General features: G+C 44.2%; 1 protein-coding gene across 1 annotated transcript in view; it reads left to right on the top strand.

Annotated features, from left to right (window-relative positions):
• The window catches only part of kcnj6 (potassium inwardly rectifying channel subfamily J member 6), a gene marked incomplete at its 3' end in the record, with an annotated part of 66,284 nt that extends 47,129 nt beyond the window's left edge, over nucleotides 1–19,155 (top strand). The window contains exon 2 of the mRNA XM_080529920.1: nucleotides 18,797–19,155. Coding sequence (XP_080386046.1) covers nucleotides 18,797–19,155 — 359 coding nt within the window. The remainder of the gene's footprint in view (nucleotides 1–18,796) is intronic.
• Between the last annotated feature and the right edge of the window lie 1,954 nt (nucleotides 19,156–21,109).

Here is a 21,109-nt window from a genome sequence, read left to right as displayed (position 1 = left end):
ACCTGCTTTTCTTTCCTCCTAGCTCAACGAAGAAGTGCCTATTTTCAAGCATGCTTTCAATCAGTTCTGTCAGACGGGTGTCTCTTATGGGCTATAATGATAAATGCATACACACAGACACAACATTATTATTGTTTCCTTTTACCATTTTTTCCATTGTCATTTTGTTTTCTCTTGCTGCTGCAATGTCAACGGAAACTGAAGCCATAAGAATTGTATTTTCTTGTACTTGTATAATGGGATGTAATAAACTTTTGGCACACATGCCAATAATCATGAAATCATGAACCTTGAATTATTATTATTATTTAGCAATGTAAACATGTCAGCCCTGCAAGCTTGTTTCCTGAGGGTTAGCTGACAACCCCACTGACAGATGACAGGTTGATAATGACAGGTAGTGTAATGGGGGAGTGGTTGCCTTGAGGGAGTGGTTGGGGAGGCCTTTGTTGAACCACGAAACAGAAACTGTTTGTACAATGATATCACTTTTACCGTTTCGCATTCATGAATACTGTCATGCTGGGTTTAGTGTGAGACCTGGGTGTTCAGTATCCATGGTTACACATTGCTGCTAGAACCCTTAAGCTATACCATGTTGTTTCTGCAGCACAACGGCTGCACGGTTTCAGGTTCAATGGTTAAGTTAAATTAAACCGCAGCATGATACACTATGAATACACACACACATACACACAGATATACACACACACACACACAAACACACACACACACACACACACACACACACATACACACTCACGCACAAATCCATTCTCTCTAAGTATACAGAAGTCCTATTTTCCGTCTCCTCGCTTGACTCGATATCCTGTTGATGGGTACACTCCAGAGCACCAATTATTTTCGAATCGCATGTTCATTAACAATCCCCCCGTTGACCTCTCTCCACTTTTAATGTTATAATCTCAATAATTGTGCCATTTCAAAGCCCTGCAGCAACGCAACATGTCGAAGGAGCTAGTTAGGCATGACAGCTGTATAAATGAGAGTGTTGCTTGTCACGCAGTGTTCATTTAAACTAACCCTAACCCACATTAGTCATGTAGTCTATATGGCATCCTGGTGCTGCACAATTTGCCAAATTTGCCAATTAGCTCTTTATAAAACGATTTCCCATGTGCCATGAAGTATTACATTTATTTCAGAATAGAGCTCAGAAGTGTGAAATAGCTAGCCTGTTTGTAGACTTAATAGGCAACCAGTGTCAATTATAACCCTCCTTATGCGAGTGAGTCAAACAACCTTTTGACATTTTGAAAATGTGAATTGCTCATCGCTGACGTTACTCTCCCAAATAGCTCTGAATGACTAAGGTACCATTTGGTGTATCCATTCTTTGTGTATTTTCTTTCCTACAAAAGCCAGGAAGCAAAACTGGCTGGTGTGGTTCTTAAGGGTCATTAAGGGGGCGTTCACACTTGACTTCTTTTTTTAGAAAAAAGTGCAGCCTTCAGCGCCTTTTCAGCGCCTTTTTACATACAACTGATGGGAAAAAAGCGCAGCCTTCACCGCCTTTTTCCCAGAATGCATTTCGCACCGGCTAGCAGCGGACAATTTAAATCGTCCATTTTAAACCTCCATTGGCTAAAAGCTGTAATTTTGGCAATACAAGTGTTAACATGTCATTTTCAGAAGTTTTAATATGTTTTCAGGCGAGAAAGTAACCATATATATTCCCAAAATGTGTCCAGTTTATCAAAATAACCTGTTTATATATCTGATCTGACGGTTTTTTCGTCTTCTGTTCGCTAGCTGTGTTCGTAAATTCGCCCTGGAAATCTGATCAGCACTCATGGAATGCCTCTTGTCCAATCAAATTACCTGGTCCCTTTATGACCTTGAACCCAGTGTGCGCTCCGGCGCTCTCAGAGCGAATTTACGAGCGCACCCTGCGTTGCTTATATCAATGCGGAGAAACATCGTAACATAATTATAACAAGTTGTAAAATGATTTGGGGGGGCAATATCTTTAGCTAGCTAAAGTAACTAGTTTACTTTATTGTTGTCTTAACAGTTGGTAAAAGAACAGGATTAAAACAAAAATATCAGCAATAACATCGTGCTCTGCAGCAAGCACAATTACAACCCAACTGAAGCCACGATGTAGTCATGTCTAAGAGGCAGACAAGGCTTCCCTTTAACTCCCCGAGGTTACGACTATGCTATGTCCTGTGCCTATGCTGTTCCTCAGTCCAGCGCGCTTCGTCATCCCCCTTCTAAAACCCCTTTCCATCCCTTATGTCATTTTATCAATGAACATTGTATTACTGTTATTTCAACATTTAAGCCTCTTTCACACATACGCGGAGATTGTATGAGCCCCCGCGTCAGTCAGCCTTTCCGTAGAAATACATCGCTCCGTTATATATATAACCAGGGGTGCACATAACTGGTGCGCCAGTGCGCATGCGTCGCCAAAATGCATGCTGCGCGGCAGATCAGCCGCATGAGGGCGCTTTTGCGCACCCAAAAAAATAAAACAAACAAAAAAACAATTTGATCACAAAAAAAACATCCTCTACCATGGTTGAAATTGAGGACAGTGATAATTTACAGCAGTCAAGAGAGCAGTGATGATGACGATTAAGCTTGTAGTATAAATAAATGCTTAGGCTGTAACTTTTTGTTGAAAAGTTGATTTCAGTGTTTACAGAACAGAGCAGTGCTTAAAGAGATCAGTTGATTTCATTGTGTTTAAAGGAGTCTGACAGACTTTCATGCTTAAAGAGCAGTCATTTGATTTTGCATTTGTTTCTTTTGTTTTGCACACAATCATTTGTTCGTTCATCTTTATTTATGAATAAATGTCGTTTTGCTAATATAAGTTATCCATGTATCCCTTTTTCATCCATCCTGTGGGACGGGTCGTGACTCGCGAGCTCGGGGAGCACCAAGCAGCATCCCTAGGTGCTCCTCTGAGCACTGGCCCCAAAATGTTATGTGCATCCCTGTATATAACGTTACATGTTTTAAGGCTGATCTGTGCATGATAGTGCTGCATTATGTTGATCTATTTATATCGATCTATTCTTGCCAATTCCTTATTACCAGTGGAAAGGGGGAAGGCTAAAACACTTTGAATGGAATAGATAGGACTTTCCGTTCAATGGAGGAAGCATGATACTCGCGAGTTCATCTCGCTTTCCCCCGTTGACGTATTAAACAATCTAAGCAATCTAATCAGAGCAGTTGTTATTATGTAATATTATTGATGGATGTGCCATTTTTGATGGAGAGCAGTGAGCAGATGACTGGATGTGAGCATGTATTTGACTAATGCCGATAGATTCGCGTCTAGACAGGATTTTACAGCGTTCCTTCAAACTATCGTAATTCATGAACTATATGCCCAATCTAAAAAATTCTAACAGTTTCTGAAAGCAGAGAAGTTGCACTTTTTTTTACGAATATGTAATAAACTTGGATTTCATGCATTTCAAGTGGCATCTTTGTAATCATTACGATGTAGTCATGTCTAAGAGGCAGACCAGGCTTCCCTTTTACTCCCCGAGGCTACGACTACGACTACGAAGTCTATCGCTGGGTATATTTGCAAGCTGTGTTGTGTTGAACTGGGTATATTTGCAACAGTGTTGCGGAAAATGAAGATTTCTGCCGAATGCTGCTAACACTGGAACCACGTTATGAAACACCAGTAGCAATCACGAGTTCATTCTAAAACATTCTACGATTCTAAGGTACACGCGTACCTACTCTCCTCGTCCTGATTGGTCAGCTGTCAGAAAGGCGCTTGATGACACACAGTGCCTTTCTGAAAAGTTAAATAAATTCAACTGGAAAAGGCTGCGACAGCTGCGCTTTTCTCACGCTTTTTAAAAGGTGGCCGTTTTTTCCTTTTCCCATAGGGTTGTATGTAAAAAGACGGTGAAGGCTGCGCTTTTTTCTAAAAAAAGAAGTCAAGTTCAGTTCAACTGAAAAAGGCGGCGGCAGCTGCGCTTTTCTCACGCTTTTTAAAAGGCAGTTTTTTCCCTTTTCCCATTGGGTTGTATGTAAAAAGGCGCTGAAGGCCGCGCTTTTTTTCTTTAAAAATAAGTCAAGTGTGAACACCCCCTAAGAAGTCTTATGAAACCTGTTTAAATAAGAAAAAAATAAAACGTGATGTGCGGGTCAAAAGAGGTACAGTTCATCTCTATGTTACTGCAGAGCTATGTGAACGATGAGAGCCTCTTTCTCATGTGTGAGAACTGGTGCTTCAACACATTCCTTTACCCAAAGAAGAAAAATCATTTAAATGGCCAGTTTCGATTTTCTTTTTCGACTTCCTGTTACGATGGGATAATGTATTTGGATATTTGGATTTGGATAATGTAAAGGTACTCTTTATTTTGAGCAAACAGGAATTAATAATAACCGCACAGTAAGCGATGAAACAAAAGAGGAGAAATCAAGTCTCCGATAAATGTTTAAATAATAATAGGAAACAAAACAAAAAAACAAAAGAGGAGATGGCTTTAGTCTCCCAAAAACGCTGTCAATAGAACAAGGCAGGGCAATGTACTTACAATAGTCAATCGATACTTATTTCCTAATCAGGTGAGGAACGATAAGGCTACGAAGACCCGTACACACATAATGATCGCAACATATAGTGAACAACCGACAACAAGAGAGGAAACAGAGGGATATAAATAGCCACAGCTAAACAAGACACACCAGGTAGCAATTACAGTAATTAGGACAGACAAAAATACATACATAAACACCAGAGGACGCCAAAGGGTCGCTCCACAATAAGAGCGACCCCCCAAACCTTACAGTATCCCCCCCCCCCTATATGCTAAAAGCTGATCCTCCCAATCTCTTTGTCCTAGCCTCTGGCACTATTAAAAGTTCCGTGCCACTAGACCTTAGGGGTCTAGCTGGTGTGTATCTTATGAGCATGTCCACCATGTAATTGGGTGCATCGCAGTGGAGTGACTTATAGACTAGTAAAAGGATCTTAAAGAGGGGTAGTGGTGGTCTAGTGGATAGTGAGTTGGACTTGTGATCGGAAGGTTGTGAGTTCAAATCCCGACTGAAACCACACCACTACTAGTGTGCCCTTGAGTAAGGCACTTAGCCCTCAGTTACTCCAGGGGGAATGTCCCTGTAATTCGTAATTGTAAGTCGCTTTGGATAAAAGCGTCTGCTAAATGGCAAAATTATTAATTATTTAAAGTCTATTCTATAACTGACAGGGAGCCAGTGTAGTGATCTCAAGACAGGTGTGATGTGCGCTCTTCGTTTGGTCCTAGTAAGGACACGAGCAGCAGCATTCTGAACCATTTGTAGTCTATTAATCATTTTTTTGGGGAGAACTGTCAGGAGAGCATTACAGTAATCTAGCCTACTAGTAACAAACGCATGCATTAATTTTTCAGTGTCTGCCTGGGAGAGAAATGATTGTACCTTAGTGATGTTTCTTAGATGGTAGAAGGATGTTTTAATAGTATTATTAATATGAGTTTCAAAATGTTGATCTGTGTCAATTATGACACAAAGATTCCTAGCCTGACACTTGTCAGTGTTAAGAGCTAGTATTTTCAAGTGTGCAGATCATTTCTCTCTCCCAGTTTTCTCGCCAATGATCAATACCTCTGTTTTTTCTTGATTGAGTTGGAGAAAGTTTTGTGTCATCCAAATATTAATATCGGCAATACAATCTATCAGGTGGTCGATCATCTAGTAGTCGTTGGGAGTTAATGAGATATAAAGCTGAGTGTCGTCAGCATAGCTGTGGTAGTTAACGCTATGCCTCTTGATAACAGAACTGAGGGGTAGCATGTATAGGCTAAAAAGCAACGGTCCTAAAATGGACCCCTGGGGAACTCCACAGGTTGTGCTATAATTTTTTGACTTATGGTCACCAAGGGCTACAAAGTAGTCTCGGTCAGCCAGGTAAGTCCTGAACCAGTTTAAGAACGGACCTGAGAGGCCAACCCAGTTTTCAAGTCTCTCAATAAGTATGGAATGGTCTACCGTATCAAAGGCTGCACTTAAGTCTAAGAGTACAAGAATCAAGAGTTTTTTTGAGTCTGCATTTATCCTAAGGTCATTAGTTACCTTAAGCAAAGCGGTTTCTGTGCTGTGGTATGATCGGAAACCTGACTGAAGTGGGTCATACCTATTATTTAAGACTAAGAATTCATGAAGCTGTTTACACGCTACCTTTTCTAAAATTTTGCTTAGAAAAGTGAGATTGGATATTGGTCTACAGTTTTTGCGATCAGAAGGATCTAAGTAACTTTTCTTCAGGGTGGGTCTAACCAGGGCAGTTTTAAGCGCCGCTGGAAATATCCCTTTAAGTAGGGAGTGATTTACAATGCCTAGTATGTCATCAGACTAAGGCTGCCACGATTAGTCGACTAGTCACGACGACGTCGACTACCAAAATCGTCGCCGACATATTTGGTAATCGCCGTAGTCGCATGTTTTTTTGGAGCTGAAATAAGCGTTTTTTTTTTTTTTTTTTGCCTAGCACCAGGGGAGCCCCCCCTCCCAAATTTCGTTGTTTGGTACCTGTACTATATCAATGACAATAAAGACCATTCATTTCATTCGATAAGCATTCGTTTTTCTTCCCTGAAGCTGCCACTGGCTAGCGTCTCCCAGTGTCTTTGATGTACATGCGCAGTGTCGGTCATCCGGGGCACACGTGACTTCCCCGGAAAAACAAACAGAGAAATGTCTTCCTGTCCTCGTACCTCTAAAGTGTGGGAGCATTTCAACCACAACGTTGAAAAAAAGAATGTAAAATGTAAAATTTGCAAAGCTGAACTCGCTTATCATGGCAGCACGTCTATGATGCGCGAGCATCTAAAAAGGAAGCACGTTGTGGCAGATGACGAGGAAGACGATGGCTCGTCTCGGTAAGCTAGTTAGCTTGTTATTGGCTAACGATATCGTTACGTTAAAAGCCTTCTTACATTATTTTACGTTGTCATCAAAGCGATACTTATCAAATAGCTAAAAATGTTGTCTTAACGTTACAGTGCTAAGAAGGCGCGTTCTACTATGAGATGAGTGAAGCAAAGCAAAACTTTTGTACTCTGTACAAGTATTTATTTTTGTTTTTGTATTCTTTTGGTTGCCTAGTGCCTAGCCTACCTCATTTTACTCAGCAGTTTGCACCCTCTACTACTCTTTACATTACATTACATGCAAGTGATGCCAGAAATAAATCTGCAAAGTTCATTAAAATATCTATTTTTGAGTGAACAATCATTTTAATTGTCTTTATTTTTAGTTAGCACATGCCTACAACAACAACTAACAACTTCAAGCTAAATTTAGAAGCTGATTTAGAAGATGATAGCTAAATAAGAGCGATTGAGTAATTGTGCGATAAGCTGTAATTTATGATCCGATTAGTCGACTAATCGTTAAAATAATCGGTGACTAGTCGACTATGAAAATAATCGTTTGTGGCAGCCCTACATCAGACACAGATTCAAAAATGTCCTTAAAAAAGGTGGTAGGAATAGGGTCAAGAGGACACGTAGACGGTTTAAGCTGTGACACAATTTTACCTAATGTTTCAGTACTAATCATGGTGAACATGCTCATAGTCATGTTCTGTGGTGGCGGATCTATAGTGTTACACAAACCTAGTCTTTCCTGAGTAATACACATTCTAATATTTGATATCTTATCCCTGAAGTGGGCTGCACATTTTCCTAGCATTTCGCATTGCCAAGTTAAAGGCAGATAGATGTTCTTTAAAAATATTCTGATCAATCTATAATTTGCTCTTTCTCCATCTGTGCTCAGCTTTCCTACATGTTCTCTTTAGGAGATTTATTTCACTGTTACACCATGGTGCTCTCCTCTTGGCTCCAACCTTTTTTAGTTTGGTAGGTGCCAGGGAGTCTAGGGCCATTTTTACTTTATTGTTAAAGGTAATTACTAAGTCGTTTTCATATAACGTGGGAGTTGTGTGATTACTGTTCATTAAAGCTTTGACATTTTCAGCCACTGCAGGGGTAAGATAACGTTTTTTAACAACACGTTCAGCATTGTTTTCAGCTTTACGTGTTACAATGGTAAAGAAAATACAGAAATGGTCAGAGAGGGCCAGGTCGCTGATACCTGATATTGAGACCTCAAGACCCTTTGTAATCACAAGATCAAGGGTATGGCCATGATTGTGAGTGGGTTCATTGACATGTTGGATAAAATCCATAGATTTCAAGAGGTCAATAAAATCCCTAGCCCTCAAGTCAGCCTCATTATCAACATGAAAATTAAAATCACCAGTGATAATAATCCTATCATAGTTGGGATGGATAATGGATAGGAACTCAGAGAAGTCAGGTAGGAAGGTAGGGGCTGGTTTCGGCGGCCTGTATACAGTTACCGTTAGAATAGGTGGTTGGCATGCCATAACTGTGGCATGATATTCAAAGGAGGAGAATATATCAAAGGATATGCTCTTGCAGTTTAGGTTATTTGAAGCTATGGTAGCTGTTCCTCCCCCCTTTTTTCCATTTCTGATTGATTGGAAAAAACTGTAGTTGGGGGGAGATGCCTCAATAAGGGCTGCTGCTCCATTTGTATCTAGCCAGGTTTCTGTGAGTAGCATACAGTCGAGTTTATGTTTATAAATGAGTTTATAAATGAGCTCATTTATGATAAATGTTTTTTTGTTCGATAGGGACCTGATATTCAAAATTGCCATGGAGATGTCATTTTGACACTGGGACTGACTCGAGGGAATACTTAATGAAATGGGTAATACGTTTCTCATATGTGCGCCATGTATTACCTTATTTGTGGTGGTGGGAGTCCGATGGGAGACAATAGTCTGGATGGCATGTTTGGTGTTAGAGGAATGGATCGGACTCATCCCACATCAGTCTCGTCTGGACACCGGCCAGGTCCAGGGCTGGACAGCGAGGTCCATGGACATGGACAGCAGGCGGGCACCATACCTGTTTGGGTGAAACCTATCTCTCGCAAACAGCTCACTACGGTTAAAGAACGTGGTGAAATTGTCTATAAATGGGATTTGCATACGACAGCAGTATCCCTGTAGCCAAAGGTGAAGACTTCGAATTCTACTGTATTTGGTGTCGCCATACCTGGGACTCGGGAAGGGGCCCGAGATGATGCAGGTCTTACCTGTATCTTTGACGGTGGTGATGAGGGCTCGGAAGTTGTCCTTCAGCTCCTCCGACCTCTCCCGTCCGATGTCGTTGGCACCCACGTGGACGATGACGGAGGTGGCCTGGGGGTCTTCTTCCACCATCATCGGGACGACCGCGGCGACGTCCCTCACCTTGGCACCTGGGATGCAGAGGGTTCTGGCCTTCGGGACTGCAACATGGCGGACCATGGACGAGCCTATTACAAGCACAGAGGGGGGGGGGGGGGGGGCGGGGGAGAAGAGCGCGGGGGGGGGGCGGGGAGGAGACATGAAGTGTAGTTTCCTCGGCTGGCGGTGTGATGGACCTGTAGGGGACACAGGGTGCGAGAGGGGGAGAGAGAGAGGGAGGGGGGGGGTGGTGGTGCAGGCCCTGGCTCTCTTCGGCTTCGGTGTGGACTGGTGGCTCTGCAGCGCCTCGTAGCTGTTCCGCAGCAGGAGGACCTCAGGGGGGTTGGTGCCAGGGGAGTTGATGGTACGACTCCTCTTCCTGACGGTGGTCCAAGTCCCTGGTGATGTAGGGACAGAGTGAGTTTCATCTATGATGGGGCTTACAGGTGGAGGTGGAGGCTTTGATGTTGATGTTGTGGTCTGTGTGCTTTCTATGTCTGTAATTATTGTTTCACGTAATGTGTCAAAAAATGAACCAAGAAACGACTCCCTTTGTCTGATCTGGTGTAGAGTCGAGATTCATCCCTTCATCTCCTCAACCTGGTGGCTAAGCTCCAGGCAGCGCTGGCAAGCCATGAAAGAGAAAAGTAGTGTTATTTGCAGAGAAAGAGAAAAACAATTTGATTATGGAAAAATAATATGATTATGGTGAGCTAGGAGTATTACAGAGATATGTGATATAAGAGTATATAAGGTTGTTAGTAGTTCGGGGAGGTATCCCGATAGAAAAAAGCCTGTTTAAAAAGTGTAAAGGTGGCTAGCTGGTTTAGCCGCGGTAGCTAGCTAATAACGCTGGTAATCCCGACTCAGCCTCCCGGCGTCGAATTCGGAGGAACGAGGTCCCGATGTTATATAGGATAGGAAAGCTATTAATTTACAAAAAATGCTTTCTCAATGAAGTGGGCCGCCTTGGAGAAACGGTCCACTACCACCAAGATGGTAGTGAACCCGTCAGAGGGAGGGAGACCTGAAATGAAGTCAAGGGAGATGTGGGATGTGGGCGTTTGGGGATGGGGAGGGGTCGGAATAGGGGTCGGAATAGCCCTGCTGAAGGCTGGCGAGAGGTCTTGCTGCACGCACACACAGGACAGGCTGCCACAAAGGCGCCTCCGCTGTGGGCCACCTGAACCTCCTGCGAATAAAGTCCAGGGTCCTGGCAGCCCTGGGGTGGCCAGTGAGGGACGACGCATGCGCCCATTGCAGCAGCCGTGAGCGCGCAGTCTTGGGCACATACAACCTCCCCGGGGGTCCTCCCCACGGATCAGGCTCCCGCCTGAGCGCCGCTCTCACCACTTTATCGATCCCCCACGACACAGGGGCAACAATAAGGGCCTCCGGAACAATGGGGTGGGGTTTTTCCTCCCGGTCCGCCGGATCGAACTGCCGGGAGAGGGCGTCCGGCTTGACGTTTTTGGACCCCTGCCTAAAGGAGATGGAGAAATGGAAGCGTGTGAAAAACAGCGACCACCTGGCTTGACGCGAATTGAGGCGCTTAGCCCCCTGGATGTAGGCCAAGTTCTTGTGGTCCGTCCACACCACACCCCCTCCAGCCACTGCCTCCACTCCTCCAAGGCCAATTTGATGGCCAGCAGCTCACGGTTTCCCACGTCGTAATTACGCTCTGCAGAGGACAGCCGACGTGAGAAAAAGGCGCAGGGAACCGTTGCTTGAGGTCCACGAAGGCGCCCTCCGCCTCCGAGGACCAGGCGAACGTACAGAGGGTGGACCGAGTAAGGGCAGTTAAAGGGGCAGCTAGGGCGCTAAAATTGCGAATGAAACGTCTATAAAAATTAGCAAACCCTAGGAACCGCTGTAACTGTTTCAAGGAGGAGGGGCGGGGCCAGTCTAACACGGCACTAACCTTGGCAGGGTCCATGCGTAAATCCCCCGTGTTATAATGAACCCCAGAAATGACACTGTGTCGGTGTGAAAGACACATTTCTCTGCCTTGACAAATAATTGGTGGTGGAGGAGGCGCTGGAGGACTTGACGTAGATGATGTTGATGAAGTGTATTGTCCTTAGAAAAAAGAAGGATATCGTCAAGATAAACAAACACCGAACGACCAATAAAATCCCGCAGTACGTCGTTGACAAGGGCCTGAAAAACTGCGGGTGCATTGGCGAGACCAAAGGGCATGACCATGTATTCATAATGTCCGTTAGGCGTGTTAAAAGCCGTCTTCCACTCATCCCCCTCCCTAATCCTCACCAGGTTGTATGCATTCCATAAATCCAGTTTGGTAAACACCCTCGCTCCTTGCAGTGACTCAAAGGCGGTATCCATGAGGGGCAGGGGATAGCGGTTTTTGATGGAAATGTCATTTAGTCCGCGGTAATCGATGCAGGGACGCTGTCCCCCGTCTTTCTTTACCACAAAAAAGAAGCCTGCGCCAGCGGGCGAGGTGGAAGGACGGATATGACCCGCGGCCAGTGCTTCCTCCATGTATTTGTTTATGGAGAGGGTCTCCGGGCGGGAGAGGGAAAACAGGCGTCCCCGCGGCGGCACAGTACCCGGCAGCAGATCGATGGCACAGTCATAGGGTCTATGGGGGGGTAATTTCTCGGCCCGAGATTTACTAAAAACTTCCCCCAGGTCCCAATACATCTGAGGCACACCTGTCAGGTCGGGGCTGGAAAGGGAAGAAGGGCCAGGGGAATTAGGAAGAGGGGTGGAATGGGGGAGAGGCGAGAACTGGGACTGCAACGGGGATACGAGAGTCGTGGGCGGAGACTCAGTACGCACCGTGACGGAGCCTGCTTCAAGGGAGAGTCGACCTGTGGACCACTCTATGCGGGGGTTGAGAGAAGCTAACCAGGGGTGACCTAACACAATAGGGCAATCAGGAGAGGCCACAATAAAAAATTGTATGAGTTCCCAACGACCCCCTCCCACCTGGATATGTACTGGCATAGTGCGCTGGGTAATGGTCCCCGACCCCAATGGCCGACCGTCTAGGGCTCTAACAGGAACCGGTTCCTTCAATTCTTCCAAAGGAACCCCCCACCCCCAGGCCCTCGTGCATTAGATTCCCCGCTGCCCCTGAGTCCACCAGAGCCCGAACTCGCTGGGTACAGTGTCCCCACCGCACCTTAACAAAAAAAAAAGTTTGTGGGTCATTGAAACCCGAGGGTATGTCCCCACCCGCTAGTACCCCTCCCAACACTAGCGGGCTGCCCCGTTTCCCGAGGTCCCTGGACAGGCGCTGTAGCGGTGACCCTTGCGACCGCAACGGAAGCAGCGCCGCTCGTCCAGCCGACACCGCCTCTCTGAGCTGGAGAGGTGTGCTGCGCCCAGCTGCATGGCCTCCTCCTCCTCCGTGGTCTCCTCCGGGAACCACCAAGCCGCCTCCCTAGCAGGAGGAGGTTGGGACGGAGCGCCCCTCGACGAGCCCCTCTCACGTGATCGCTCTCGGCGCCGATTGTCCACACGCACCGAGAGCTCCACTACGCCGTCTAGCCGCTCTGGGAGCTCCCGGAGGGCAAGTTGGTCCTTCATCGCCTCCGAGAGCCCCTGGGCATACTCCTCCCACCCCGCCTCCTTAGCTAGAGTGCGGAACTCGATGGAATACTCCAGGGTGAATGCTGTAGCGTCAGAGCACGCCGGCGACTGACTCTCCCACTCGGCCGTGGCCCAGGAAAGGGCACGGCCCGTCAACAGGGTGATGATGTAGGCCACTCGGGACTGCTTGGTGGGGAAGGTCAGGGGCTGCAGGCTGAAGATCAATGAACACTGAGTCAGGAACTCTCTGCAGCCCTCTGGACGTCCATCATAGCGTTCGGGAGGAGGTAGTCGGGGTTCCCGAGTGGTCACCGGAGGTAGAGGAGGCACGGCTGCTACTGCTACTGCCGCTGGTGGAGTGGGGTTGGCCTGAGCGGCCACCAGGCTATTCACGGCGATGGTCAGCTTTTGGATCTCAGCTAACATCGCCAGCTGGTTCCGCTCCTGCTGGGCTACCATAGCCCTCTGGGTATTCAGCACTGTGCGAATCTGATCTGCCTCTGCTGGGTCTGCTGGGTCGGTTGTTCTGTTACGATGGGATAATGTATTTGGACCCAGGTGCAGAGTAGAACAGAGTAGACGGATGCAGGAGTATAATTCAAAAAATAAAGGTACTCTTTATTTTGAGCAAACGGGAATTAATAATAACCGCACAGTAAGCGATGAAACAAAAGAGGAGAAATCAAGTCTCCGATAAATGTTTAAATAACAATAGGAAACAACAACAAAACAAAAGAGGAGATGGCTTTAGTCTCCCAAAAACGCCGTCAATAGAACAAGGCAGGGCAATGTACTTACTAGGGATGTCCCGATCCGATATTGATATCGCATATCGCCGCGATATTGGTCCTGAATGCTGGATCGCAGATCGCACCAGAAAAAAAATAGGCAGCGATCTGGGGCTCGCGATCCGGCGTGTCACTCACATGATGACAACAGTAGTAGTCAGTGGTCACGGGCATGAGAGTTGGCTAGTAGCTACCTGTGTGTAATCATAGACGGATCATGAAAAAATGGGCCCCTGGGCCTGGACCTGTAGAAAGGCCCCCCCCCCCTCCCCAGCGCAAACACATTTTTTTTTTAGAGCGCAAGTAAACACAATGCCAACAGCATATAAGACATAGCCTACGTTTACCTGCATCTCAACAGGTTTTACAGCGGAGGAACACTCACAGCCAACAGCACAATAACTAGAAAAAAATCACCTGTATTTCAACGACACAGGATTTACAACACAGGCATGCCACACTCAATTGAAGCCAACAACAGTACATGTACAGTAACAAAATACACCGCTTTCAACCAAAAACAATTGGCAACACTATGGTGTCATATATAGCAACCACAGGATGGCTTTATAAGACTAAATTAATCATAAAATAGTCTTACCTTATGCAATGCATTTTTTCCTGGCTCTGCTTCGTGCAAAATCATCCACGATATCATTAACGTCCAGTGATTTGGTCAGTTCGCTCTCAATTGCCATGAGAGAAAGAGCCTTGAGACGGTGTTGCGTCATTTTAGTCCGCAATTTGTTTTTAATCCTGGACAGCACAGAGAATGACCGCTCCCATTCGCACTTGGTTACAGGCAGAGTCAAAAATAGCCGCAGCGCAACATAGACATTTGGAAACATAGATTGCAGGCCACAATCGATAATTACGCGGAGTAGTCCTTGTGGGCTTTTATCATCTTCAGCCTTAATAAAAGATATGTAAAAGACCTGCACCAGTGTGACCTCGTGACCTGTCCCCAGTACACAAACTTTAATGGCGCCCTCTAGTGTCTAGTTTCTATAGCCTACTCATTAATCTAATGGGAATGTAGCCTGTATTCACATTAGAATCTGAGTAGGCTATAGAAACTATGTAGCCCATACAAGCTTCTCTTTTTTTTGCAAGACGTGGGCCCCTATAAAATTGTTCAAAATAGTATATTCAAAAGTTTATTCAAAATAGTTTTTTTACGTTCATATAAGGAATCTCATTTGTCCCAGTTACAGTAGGACATTTTCTACCGGCATCCCTGCGACAAGAAATGCAAAGGGCCCCCTGATCTCTGGGGCCCCTGGGCCTGGGCCCGGTAGGCCCGTTCAGTAATATGTCTTTGTGTGTAATGAGTCTGACAATGTCATGATGCTAGCTGGTGAAATCATAAACCATTTGTGTCTACTGACGATGTAATAAGACACGTCTCGGAAAACAGAAATACGTCAAATTCGTCTTCAAAGTATTTCTGACGTAAAACTCAGATTTTCGTTTTTTCAGCTAACATTCAACTTGAAGATGTGAAGTACCCACTCGTTATTTTTCCGAACAGTTTTACGTTCATTAAATAACTATAATCTAGCAACAAAATAGGCTTGTTTGTCATGCTTGTGGCTGAAATAACACGAGGATCACACTTGGGTGTGATTGGCTGTTGAGCTCAACGGGGAGGGACAAAGGAAGCCCTGTTTTAATGTTTACAATGAGAATGTGTTCTGAGTTTATTCATAGATGAACACTGCTCAGCTCATCAATTGTTCAGTAATGACTGAAGGCACAAAGAAAGTCCCCAAGAAATGAAACTTTACTTGGACAACATACGGATTTCACGGGATCAACAACATACCACAACACGTTCTGCTTTTGGGTGAGTAGCATACAGTCCTTTGTTTGTGTTGGGCTAGCCGCGTTAGCTAGCGAACATTAGCTAGTAGGTTCTGTGTCGTCGTATTGCCTTTTAAAGACTTTCTAAAACAATCGCATAGTAGCACATTATTCTGTTCTTATAAGTTGTGTTGTTGCTACTGTGTACAGTTAGTTAACTGTTTGTCTTTTGTTACTTGGCTTGGGCTAGCCGTGTTAGCTAGCTAGCATTAGCTAGTAAGTTGTGTGGTATTGCGTAATACTTTCTAAAACAATCGCATAGCACATGTTCTTATAAGTTGTGTTGTTGAAACCGTGTACAGCTAGCTAACTGTGTTTATTTTTGTCTGTTTCAGCTTTGATGTCAAGCCCCCCGGATCTGGCCAGACAGAAGTATCTTTTTGATCAGAGAATTCTGTTCAGATGAGGCAAAAGACACCACATGCCCACCAGACGCCACAGCACCTTTTCTTTAATTCATTACTTACTTTACTTATTTACTTGTGATTATTGTGATGATGGTATTATTGTGATTATGTACCTTGCTGCAAAGCTAATGTTGAAGAACCACAGTCAAAGATATGTATTATTGTGTACTGTAAAATAAATTCTGATTCTGATTCAAGACTTTTTTGTTTCATTAAAAGAATAATAGTTACAACAACCATAAAGCCTCCATAATGATAAGCTGGCTAATTAGCTTAGGTAATACCTTGCTAGGTAATAATGTTAGCTATACTGTAGCTGTCTGACCCAGTGAGTAACACAGACAGATATTGACAGCTGAGTGGTTGGGGGTGAGGTTAACCAGACATTGTTACCGCCCATTACCTGGCTGTGAAGGTGAGAAAAAAACAACATCTTCAAAAGGCATTTTCTCTGCTTAGTGATTTCAGGTGTAGCAACTTTCAAATACTCATGTCGTCTTCAATTTGTTTCCAATTTCAATGTATGATGCATCATTTGAAAGCTTACAATCTGTAGTTTAAGCACATGTAAAAAACAGAAAAATGATTTCGCCTACAGGTAGCTCTTTTCATTGTCAGTTGTCACATTGTAATTTTTCGGTTGTTTACATAATCTGAAACTACAGATGGTAAGCTTTCAAATGATGCGTCATACATTGAAATCGGAAAAAAATTCAAGACGACACGAGTATTTGAATGTTTGTTTGTATCAATGTTTTGCTCAAGAATGGTGACTGCTAAAAACGCTGCTAACAGCTAGCGGCTAACGTTTCGTTCTAAAACGAAAGTATGTTTACAAGCCAGGTATCACTTACCGGTAGCCTCTGGCAACAGTGAATCCAACCCACAGATTATAAGTATTTAGTGATCGTTAAACTGTTGTATATTATATCGAGTGGTACTTTAAAACTAAAAGTTGCCTGTTATGAAAAAAACGAAAAGCAGATATTGTTGACACCCCTTTGATTCTGCGACTGGTTTCTGGTCTCACCACCAGCAGCGTCACGGCTACACTTTTAAAAGGGTGCTATAATTGATTTGCCATTTGTAAGAGAAGATAAATAGAATAAAAACATGAAGGCACTAAAACTAGAAATCAGACATTAACTCTTTTTTTTTTCTACAATGCTGAATGCTGCAGTTTAAATTGTTTTAACTTTAAACCAGTTGGTCACTGAGTACTGCAGAGTACTGTTTTTGTTGCTTGAATAAAGGCTGGCAGTCTTTAATAGCCAACTGTTGTTGTGGACTATATACTGGGGAAGTATTTGTTATTATTCAGGAGTAAAACAATAAATACAAATATCGGATTGATATCGGTATCGCAGATACCTGAAGCCCAGGTATCGGTATCGGTAGTGAAAAAATGGGATCGGGACATCCCTAGTACTTACAATAGTCAATCGATACTTATTTCCTAATCAGACGAGGAACGATAAGGCTACGAAGACCCGTACACACATAATGAACGCAACATATAGTGAACAACCGACAACAAGAGAGGAAACAGAGGGATATAAATAGCCACAGCTAAACAAGACACACCAGGTAGCAATTACAGTAATTAGGACAGACAAAAATACATACATAAACACCAGAGGACGCCAAAGGGTCGCTCCACAATAAGAGCGACCCCCCAAACCTTACACTTCCCCCTTCGAAGAATTTCTCTCTTTGCACAAACGATGCTTATTAACACATCATTATATTTGACCCAATACATTATTAATGGAAGTAAGAAGATTGCTGGTTTCGCTGAGAAACTAATCAGGGGACAAGGCTCTACTTAAATGCACCATTCATTCTGATGACTGGCAGTATAATCTGGACAATGTCAGAGGCTACAGTCATGCAGAATGGGCTTGGTTTGGCTTTGTGAAAGACATACTGCTGGCTTGCAGATTCGCACAGGGAGTCTGGTACTGTATCTTTTATCCTACTGTTTGAATGTCTGGGGAGCAGGTCTGGGGAGAAGGCTTAGAATGACCATTCATAAGTGCTGGCTTATCAGCATTTGCATGCTAAATAGTTGATAATAAGCACTGAGAAGACTGCCACCCTCCCTAGTACTGAAGGAACATCAGTAACATGGCTGTAATGAGCCAGCCGCACTACTGGACATAGCATTGCAGACCATGAGTATATACAGTATATAAGTACTGTACTGTATCTCTCTGGGGTCTGTGTATAGTGAATTACTGCATCAAAGGCAAAATGGTGGGAGTGTGGTTAGTGGCTATGTTTCTTACCAAGAGTAGTTGAAAGCCACTGTGAGATCAATAAATCAGCTGGCCCTGGGTGGTTTTACAGGGCTTGGTATGACATTGAGTGTTACAGTAAGTGTGTACTAACACAGAAGTGTACTACTGTCTACCTGTATAATATAATGGTAATTCTTCATTAGACACGAAATAAGTCTCAGCAGATAAGACCCTAGGCAAGAGATTTGCAAACCTATGTTCAGTGGCATGATAACATAATTGCAATTATTTATAATATAATGAGGAGACACACCCACTCGCTGTATACCTGTGTCGTTCCAAGACTAGAGAACGTCTCTAAGGCTCTCAGCCTTCCTAGCCAGCTAAGGGCATTACAGTACAGCTATGGGCAGTACAGAGCCTGGACTCTTAAGACAGGCCTAAAAACCTTTTTATTCAAAAAGGCCTTTGACTGTTGAACCTGTGTTCATTCTTGTGATTTATTTTGTGTTTTTTTACTATGTTTTTAACTTATGTTTTAGGCTGTTTTTGTTTTTAACTCTGTAGCACTTTTTTAACTCTGTAGCACTGAAAAGCGCAATACAAATAAAATGCGTTATTATGTATTATTCTGATTCTAACAGCATGTTTTCTTCCCTGCAGGGATGACGTGCCAGGCCAGGAGCTCCTACGTGACCAGCGAGGTGAAGTGGGGCTACCGCTTCACCCCGGTGCTGACCCTGGAGGACGGCTTCTACGAGGTGGACTACAACAGCTTCCACGACACCTACGAGACCAACACGCCAGCCTGCAGCGCCCGGGAGCTGGCAGAGATGACGGCCCGCGCACGCCTGCCCCTCACCTGGTCCTGCGCCAGCAAGCTGAGCCAGCAGGGCTTCCTGGAGACGGAGGTGGAAGGCCGGGAGAAGAAGTGCACCCTGGGTACCCAGGAGGAGGGCAACGAGGAGCAGACAGAGAGGAACGGTGACATTGGCAACCTAGAGAGCGAATCGAAAGTGTAAAAAAAATGGTGTAGAACCCCGGGCCAGGAGCTGTGAGAGGCCTAACACAGCACCTCTCCTCGTGGCCAGCTAACCTGGCTAGCTGGTCCCAGGTCAGAGGTCAGGGCAGATAAAAGGGAACCCTGATTACAGGTATGGTGGTCCAAGGAGCCCTGCAACAAGGACAGCTTTTGCCCACAACATGGTGTCATCTGTGACCCAAAGATACAGTACCTCCAGATGTCGATGGCAGGCCTGGAAAGCTCGGCGGGCAATTGCATGTTTTAAAAACAATGTTTATTTCCTCTTGGAAGATATAAATTCATATTATTTTCTGTTTTTTAATTCAAAGATGAAAACCTATATATACATATATATTCTAGGGCATTTGCATTTGTATTTTTTGTATATATTTCAGGATTTGTTTTGTTGTGAATATTTGACCGGAAGATGTTTGATACAGATTCATTTAGACCAGGTGTGTAAATATTCTACGCCTTATGTATGAAGCTTTCTTTACATAAAGGGTTTTCAGTCATATACTGTATAAGCATGTACAAAAAATTCCCTGTAGTTAATTTATTATATATCATGTATATAAGCGAATAACGACAGTAGTGATACTGTAGGTGAGACAAAATCCCTCTTAACCTCTTCTTATCCACCTCATTTTTCTGGTTTTCTGCTCGAAATGACATGCCCACAGTGAATATAGAATATCTCCACAATCACAAGGGCCTTCATAATGATCTTGTTATCAAATGAAAGCTAACACATGTGGGGTGGCTGTAGAAGTGTCAGAATCAAAATCTATGTTACTGTGTCAGAGTAAATAGAGCTAGAACATTATAAAACATCTCAAATTCAGTCTCCGCCTAAAAAAACAACAGCTTTTACAGTGAATATCACCTTGGAAACCTGATAACCAAGCCCAAATCATCTAAGAATCAGTACTCCAGGGTCTTATTAGTACTTGCCAAAGTTGATGCTAGTAATGTGAGCAAATGCAACTTTGTACCTGTTTTAGTACAGGTATGTTTAGGCGGACACCTATATGTTTAGGCCATTTGGAGATATGTTGGCACCATCTTTGACCTTTGACCTTTCTCATGTATCAGATTTTTTTTTTTTTTTTTTTTTTTTTGATTTTTTGGAGTTGAGAGGAAATTTGGCGTTGAAACCGGACATGACACATTCTCCAGTTGGAGAAAACTGGATGTGACTTAGGCCGTGTTTACCGTCTCTGGAAAAAAATGGTGGCATCGTATAGCATGCAAAGTTGTGAAAAAAATGTGATATCGATGAAGAGAATTGATCGAGGTAAACTCTTTATATCACTTCGGATGCCCATGAGGGTCCGTGGATATATTAACAATACTGGAGGCAAACCCTGCTTAGACTAGACCAATGACTAGACCATTCTCCTCCTGGAGGAGGTGTGTCCATCCTGGCTGTGCGTGTCTTCTAAACCAAACACCTGGAACCCACCTAACCCTCACAGCCTGGGCCCAGATCTGGTTGGGCTTCAAGCAACTCTTCATGTCATTTAGAATTTGCATGACGGTGACAATTGGTGGTTAAAGCCCATCCAGATCTGGGACCAGACTATAACAGTAACCCTGCCTGGAGGGTCAGCAGCCTAACTGTCCACTCTCCTGGTGACTTGCGCCCTTGGTGTCCATTGTGCAATGCCCTTTAAACCAGGAACAGAGGCTCAAGGGGAGATTGAGCTGAAGTGAGTCAAAGTGATGCATGTGTGAATGTGAATGTGGGTCTCCCTCTCCTATATTACTGTGTGTTGTCATCATCTGTGTACATTCTTCTAAAGCGAAAAATAACCCATAAAATACTTTAGTCCCAATGATGCATCTGTCCCGACACAACTATTATTGTAATTTCTAGATAAAATTAAGCCATAAAAGTTAGGGACAGATGACATGATGACATGTTGGGAGATTTAGGGCTATCGTATGAC

This window comes from Nansenia antarctica (assembly GCF_963989245.1).
Source record: "Nansenia antarctica genome assembly, chromosome: 4".
In the NCBI taxonomy this organism is placed as follows: Eukaryota; Metazoa; Chordata; class Actinopteri; order Argentiniformes; family Microstomatidae; genus Nansenia; species Nansenia antarctica.
Note: the sequence above shows the minus strand (reverse complement) of the source record. Positions and strands in the feature narration are given on the sequence as shown.